Source organism: Rhagoletis pomonella, unplaced genomic scaffold (assembly GCF_013731165.1).
Source record: "Rhagoletis pomonella isolate Grant_MI unplaced genomic scaffold, Rhpom_1.0 Rhpom_scaffold_00021, whole genome shotgun sequence".
In the NCBI taxonomy this organism is placed as follows: domain Eukaryota; kingdom Metazoa; phylum Arthropoda; class Insecta; order Diptera; family Tephritidae; genus Rhagoletis; species Rhagoletis pomonella.
Window position 1 is genome coordinate 730848 of NW_023458575.1, and position 8096 is coordinate 738943.

At 38.7% G+C, this 8096-nt stretch overlaps 1 protein-coding gene across 1 annotated transcript; it reads left to right on the top strand.

The window, feature by feature from the left end:
* Positions 1-3434: 3434 nt before the first annotated feature.
* Positions 3435-7076, top strand: LOC118749593 (the record flags this gene model as incomplete). Its single annotated transcript, XM_036484403.1, is given in 5 exon segments — positions 3435-5838; positions 5898-6159; positions 6221-6422; positions 6497-6737; positions 6827-7076. Coding segments are annotated over 5 exon segments (3359 nt in total), but the record flags the coding sequence as incomplete, so codon positions are not given.
* Between the last annotated feature and the right edge of the window lie 1020 nt (positions 7077-8096).

The following is an 8096-nucleotide window of genomic DNA, read 5'->3' on the forward strand; positions in this document are numbered from 1 at the left end:
AAGAATTAACGATGACACTGTTTCTAACTATATGAAGCTGATTTCGACATTTTGTTTTAATAAGATTTAATATCGAAAATATTCTTTCAAAACTTGCCTAGGAATGTGAGGTCGATAGCACACCTGTTGCTATGTTATAATGGTTATTTCAAAACGTTTTTTCAAAACTTACAAAGACAAAAACGAGAAGGCAAAGACAAAAAGATAAAACGAATTCCCGCAGTGAATTTTCAGAGCTACGTATATATTTATTCAGTATTCATCACAAAATTGTACTAAAAAGTACTGCGTAGTAAACGAAATTGCATCAAAAAAGTACAATTGTACTAAAAATGCCAACACTGATGTAGAACAAAGCAGAACATAAATAATATTAAACTCATTGAAATTATTTTCAGCCTCTCACTCGACCAAATGAGTAAAATCCAGCTGGGTAGACCAGGGTACGAAAATAAACTGTACAAAACAATTCCCATTTGCTCATCGATCATCATATCATTTGTGGTTTTGTACAGTTTTGTACATAGTCAGAAACAAATTGTAAGATTCACTGTCATTTTCCCCAACGAGAAACGTTTGCATTTCGTTTGTGACAATTGTACCATATGGTACGTTTTATATGTATGCAAACGTTTCAATTACGTGAAAAATATTTTTTTCTGTAAATTTTCATATCCAATTCGATTAAAAAACATTTTTATTTTTTTATTTCATTGCAGCCATTCGTTTTGTATTTAGTTATTGCATATATGTACATACATACATATATTTTATTCTGCACGATTCATTTCTTTTGTTGTTTCGTATGTAACTACTAACTACAGTAGTGTACTGTCGCCAAAGTGAACTCAGCCGTTTTGTTTTCGTATTGTACCGAACTGTTAAAGTAATAAACGAAACGAAATAGTAACGTACAATATAGTTTATTTTCGTACACTGGGGTAGACTATACTCGATAGAGACAAAAATTGCCGCCACATATAAGAGTTAGTATATTTTGAGTGTGTTCTTGTTTTGGTGGAAATTACTCTTAGTCATTTTTTGAATTAGTGTAAGTGCTCATTTGCACTAATTTGTATGGATCATGAATAAGTACACTAATTTTATTAGTACTCAAAGCCGGTCTCTGGTACAAACTGAATTTTTGTACTGCATGTCTCCTAAAATATTTGAGGTAGAGTACTGGTACTTTGTATGGCTATATATGTTATCAATCCTTTACTCAGGGAAAAAATGAGGGTTATTTAAAAAAGGGACGTGGCGCCTGCCATACTGAAACTTTCTTAGTTCACACATATATTCCAGCTTTTTCTCGATGCGGAACAGATTACGACACGGTTTCACCGGCAACTCGACAATAAATCGAGCATCAGGTGGCCTCTGGTGCGTTGATTCGAAGTGTTTTTCTCAAAAGCGTTCTTCAGCTGTCAGATGCATTTTGTGCGGGGTCTCTTCTAACTTCTACAACCTTGTAAGTGCCCTTTCTAATCGTACATCACAATGCCGACCAACATTTCTATGTGACCAGGCTTCATTAACTGCGGATCTGCTAAGAATAGTCCATGAGTGTGTAGCCATGTCGACGCAGCCAATGTTTGCGTTGGCAAATCTCCCGTAATTTTCGTAAAAATCGGCGCATTGATCGTGTAACATTTGCCTGAATAATATGACGAAAGTGAAAGCAGAACCTCGCCTCTAGCTCATCCTCCTTGTGTTGACCCAATACATGTGATGACTACCGAAGACGACGTTCTTGGTAGACCCAGGCGTTCAACACACGACTCCGTTACAAAAGATGCGTGGGACCCAGAATCGAACAACAAACGTGCCGGTTGCCAACGACCGACGGGTCGCGCACCTTAACTACAGCAGTATGCAGAAAAACGGCCATTTGGTTTACAGGTAGTGGGTCAGCACCAGAATTTAAGCACGAAGAATGTGAACCGGGTTCGGGATCCATCCATGAATCGATTGCGAGTGGTGGTTTCATTGTTAAGAGGAGCGGCATCTGGCATTAAGCGCAGAATCGCATGCTTTACCGAATTTGACATTGCTACTTTTCCTTTCGCTTGTTTTTCGTAGGTCAAGATTGTTTTTCCGAATTGCTTGCAGAGAACAAATCAAAGTCGTTCGAATGTTCTTCAATGTCACAGCAAGGTCATGTTTAACAAAATGGCACCACGTTTTGAATGCGGGTAAATAATGTTTGTACAGAGCGGGCGACGCACGACTAATTTTGTAAAAAAAAAATCAGATTTTTTACTATAGTGTGCACTTGCTTATGAATAAACGTAATGTAATGTAATGTGTAATGTACATATATTGCACTATTAGCTATCCGGGTCGAAGGATCAGTAAATGTTTCAGCGGATTCCTTGCGTATATATGGTTGCGTTGCAGCCAATCAATCCGGATTAACTAACAAGTAATTTTTAAGCCAAAAACAAAACCGACATCAATTTTCATATAAAAACCAAATGGGACCACCTGTGAAGTAACACCTTTTCTTTAAAAAGAATTATAGAAATCGGTTAACGTGGTGCAAAGTCATGCGGTAACACACATACATTTTTTTTTTTAATATTCCGACGAATTGATAACCTTTGCGTTTTTATGAAGTCGGCTAAAAAAGCGACTTATTCGGAATTCATTTTCCTTTATTTGGTATTTTCTTAACTTAATAGGTTCAATAGGTTTTATGCAGTATAACATAAGGTGGTTTAAGGTGTTAATGATATATTAGCCGTCATCGATTCGCCAACAGTTATCGACTGGCGAAACGAACGAACTCAATGAGGTACAACCAAACTCGCTATCGTCTATCCGTGCTAGCTAACTTTGTTGGTGCTTTCACATGCAAAATATTTCGTTAAGCGACCGGAACTCAAACATAGCAAGCAGCGAAGTGGCGAATCGATGACGGCTATTTATACATATTACAAGTTTACAATTAGCGTAAACGAACTCAACATAATTGATACGAACATAAATATGAGAAAATTAAAATGTTTTTTTTTCGCTTTTTTTTTTAATTTAACGATTTTGGGTGCACCTTTTATTATACGAAGATTCAGATACTATTTTCCACTCTTAATTCTATGCTAGAAAGGCAATTTCTGAAGGTCTGCCAACAGCGTTTTAAAAACAAAATTGTTCACATAACCTTAATTAATTAAAGAAGTCGTGCATGTCAACACATTAACCATTAACGTACTTACATATGTATATACGGTAAAAATCTTAAACTATGGTAGCATATGATTTGGTGATAAACAGACTAATACACTGATTAACATTTTTAACCGAATAGTATTTTCGCTTTACTCACCGATTCACACGCATATACCACAAACAACATAAACACTTTAGACACACTTTAATATTTTTGTTGACTATTTAGGACTAAACATTTATTCATTATAACGATTTCGCAGAAAATTGAACGGCAGGGAAAACTGGAACTGGCAGCCAAAGAACGGGAAAATCAACGTCTCCAACAAATACCAAAGAAATGGAATCGACGTGAAGAGTATGAATTTTTGCGGGTGCTCACCGGTTACGGTGTAGATCTGCAGCCGTCCACTTCCTTAGGCCTTGTTTTGGCATCAGACTGGACAAAATTTAAGCAAATGGCACATTTGGAACGCAAAAGTGATGAGACACTAAGCGACTACTACAAGGTATTCATAGCGATGTGTAAACGGAAAGCTGGTGTCAAGCTCAACGATAATGAGCGTGGTCTCGAAGGAATATTCGAAGAAATTAGTGAGGATCACGCGAAACTAATTTTAGAGCGACTGGAATTGCTGTCAAAATTGCGTGAGATAGCGCGGCATCCGCAGCTTGAGGAGCGCCTTAAGTTATGTCAGAAGAATCCAGATACACCTGATTGGTGGGAGCCGGGTAGACATGACAAGGAGCTCATCTCGGCAGTGCTGAAACACGGCCTCTATCGATCAGAAACGTTCATTTTCAATGATCCTAATTTCAGTTTTGCTGAATCCGAAAAACGTTTCATACGCGAATTAGAAGCACAAATTCAGCGATCAATCAAACTGGAATCCTTCCATGCTGATCGCTTACCATCTTCAATACCTAATGTAAGGGGTGAGGTAATTGATCTAGATGATGAGTTACTCACAAAAGATAGTCTTATCAAAAAGGAACAATTTATGCCTTTGAAAACTGAAGTTAAATCCGAGGTGTCGGCAGATGGCGCTGACAAACTCAGCGTTGGAAAAACTGAAGCAGATAATGAGACTTGTGTAGTTTCAGAAGAAACAAAAAATAAGAATAATGACGAGAAGAGCGACACCAATGCAGATCTTAGTTCCAGTAAGGAAATAACAGACCCAAACACAGAAGGCACTGGGATCGATTCAGTACACGAGCTACAGGATGAAGACATAAAAACATTTAATGCAAGTACAGATGACGAAATTAATTCCATGCAAACATTTGAAAATATGCCCAAAGACGAAAACGAAAAGATTGATATTGATGGTAGCTTCATCAATAAAAAAGATTTGGACGCTAGTACAGCTGTTCTTGACAATGAAAACTATAATGACATGAGCACCTCTAACGACGTTGGTGACGGAATAACTTCAACTTCTGATAAGGCTTCAGAGACTGCAGAAAATGCAGAAGAGATTCAACCCGATAAAATGGAATTAAATGAAAAGGAGATTTTAGGCAAAGATGATAAGCCATCTTGTTTGGTAATTGAAAATAATAAAAAAGAAAGTGGCGACAAAGCCGATCACAAAGAGGATGTAATTAACAAGGACAGTGTAACTACTTCTAATATTGAGGATTCTAGAAGCATAAGTGCAAAAATAGAACAAACAATCCCGCAAAACGAAGGCGCTGGTGCATCGTCAGCAGATGAAAAACCAAAGTCTACTGCCGATGAAGAAATACTCGATTTAGCCATAGATGCTACTGGTGTCGCTGATCCCGATGATGAGGATGTCATGAAAGAAAAGGAAAATTCCGTTGAAGAAGAGTGCAAGAAGCAAGCGGCCGAATTAAAGGCTCGTTTCCCTGATTTGGAAGTTATACAACCCGCTACTGTGAAACAAAAGCAGGATAAACCCAAACTGGAAATGTGCATGATACGATGGTTTAAAGATTTCGCTCTTGAACGCCGAATTTCACATATCGTCATCTGTGTTGAGACTAACAAGTGGCCTGTAAATAGGAACTATACTGCATTCGTCGGTTGCAAGGGTATTGATCTTAATATTTGTCTGCATGAGGCTATCCCACATCTGAAAAACTTTGAGCGTCCGCCGTCCACAACCGATGTAATCACCATAACTACAGAACAGGGTGTTTCGAAAAATTTGCAGGCATCACAGATGCCACTGGTAGTTCCTTCGTCAACTCCATCAATCCCTATCACAACACCGCCCGCCATTGGTGCTAATATTGGCATGTCCCTCTTAACGCCTCCAGCAAATGTCGCCGGTGGTGACGGCACAGGCAAAGACATTGTTTATTTGGTCACTCCACCATTGGATTCTAACAGTATAAATCTTGCGGTAACTGCTGCAATGGCTGCAACTGCTTCTGGTGGAAATAATGCAAATGCACTATCTGCGAGTACTTTATCAGCGCTGCTCCCAGGCATGACCATGACACCATCATCCGCTGCTGCGGCGACGGCTTTAACAAATTCTCCTGTTGTACCACCGAGAGCCAATATTTCCAGCAGTGTTTCAACTCTAACTCCAGCCGCACAAACTACCGGCAAAAAGCGAAAACGCCATATAGCTATTGACGTTGAGACTGAGCGCGCCAAATTACATGCGCTGCTGAATAGTTCACAAAATAGTAAGTAGTATAATGAACTCATACCTATGTGTACTTAAATAATGGTTTATTATTCTTAGTGGGTCTAAAAGATTGGGAGACAGAAATAGCAAATATGGAACCTCCAGCTGCTTCGCCACAACCAACAGGACGTCGCAGTGCTTCATCTGCTTCACCAGTTGCGCCGACGGCGTCTGCTACAAATACGCCACTGCAGCCGCCACCTGCACATCAACATGCGTCGCTGCAACGTCAGTCATCCGGTAAATTCAGCAAACCGGCTGTATCACCACTTAAAACGCCACCAACGTCCATAGGTGCACCAATGGACTTGTCTTCAAGGTATTTATATGAATCTGCTTTTATGTTGAATTCGTAACGTATGTTTTTTTTCTCAAATTAGCCTCCCGCGGGTAAACATGGCAGACATGCTCAAATCGGCGTCAGGTGCCATTGATTTAAGTGAAGTGCAAGATTTCTCAATGTCCTCAAAGAAGGCACCTACTTCGTATTTGCAAGCTTCATTAAATTCCGCATTCCCATCTATGCTCGGCAAGGGTAAACTAGACGATACCCTTAACAAATTAATGAAAAAAAATAACTGCGTAAGTTGTAAATGTTAACGTTTATATGTTGAACCATATTAAACTCATGCAAATTTGGTTTATTTATTTGGCAGACAATTGAGGAACCTGTTATTGGCAAGGAGAAGAAGCGTAAAAAGTTAGACGAAATTGTATTGGGTCTATCAGCCGCAAAGGAACAAAAAACTTTCCCTGATCCTTCACTGCCGTCGTCCAAGAAACCGCAAATACCGCCTAGTGTATCGGTAACACCTGCTAGTTTGCAAACTTCAGTATCAATTCAAAACCAACAAATTCAAAAACCGTTCACTATCACTGTTACGACAGTGCCTGGAAGTGAGTTTGAGTCTCTGAGCCTATTATTAGCCTAGTTTTATCCTCCAATTAAATATATAACTTCGGAATATGTCTCAACACATTTGCAGAATCTAAATCGGGTGGAAACACTTCAATGCCCTCGCCGGCGCCAGTGGCTTCTCCATTAAGCAGTGGTTTGCCTTTGATGAGCGGTGGACTGTCATTAAAAGATATTAATGCGATCGTTGCCCAGACCATGGCTTCAGATCCACAAACACTGCTCAAGCAACAGCAAAAGATGATGCAATGTTTACCGCCGGCGCAACGCAAAGCGTACGAAGCTATGTTAGCGGAAATGGAACAAGCCATGAAATTGAGGTTGGTAAAAACATATTTTTTTATTTTAACTCATCTACCCGTTGCGGTATGGGTGCATTCCAAAACGTCAAAATACAAAGCATCCGTGTCTTTTATTTCTGAACCGAACTAGAAGAAGGAGTCTAACGTGCGCAACCTAGTTGAAAACTAGCATCTAACCATGGTTGCGCACATTTGGAATTACTATCTACTGAGGCTTAGAAATAAGAAATACGGATGCTTTGTATTTTGACGTTTTGTAATGTACCCTATATTTACGGTGACCAGATTTCTGTGCACAAACATCGGGACATTTCGAAAACATCGAATCCAAATTTACAATTTGGTTTTTGGAATAAGAAGACATGACATACAGCTTTTTTTTAGACAAAACAAAGAGAAAACAAGTAAGAGCAGCGCTGTCTTCGGCTATGCCGAAGGCTTCATACCTTTCATGAACATCTGCAAATTTTAGTTTGACAGATTACTGATTTTGAATACATCTGCATACATCGATAGAGGAGTTACATACTTATATAAAAAATCGCCTCTAAACAATCAGAGGTATGGAGGATATACTTTATATGGCACCAATCTAAGTGATTTTCACTGCAATGTGATCGGTATGTAAACCGGTAACACAATTTATTGGGTTTAGTTTCCTACATAAAGGAGATATATCGCAAAAACTGGTATCTGAACAATCAGTGCCATAGGAGGAGATAAAACTTATACAGCATAGATTTTAACGATTTTCTCAGTAGACTTTGTATTATTATTTATAAAATATCTTACGAAATTTATCGGTTTTAGCTGTTCAAATAAAGGAGTTTTACAGTAAAATCCCATATCTGAACAATCAGATGTATGTAAGATATATGTTGTAGTCACCCGACCCTTTTATTTTCACTGTAAGTATTCTGTTAATAATGAGTGAAAATGGTGCGAAATTTCATGTTCCTAGCTGCATAAATGGAGGAGATATGATAAAAGACCTCATATCTGAACAATCAGTTGTATGGGGGCTGCAGGTTATAGTGA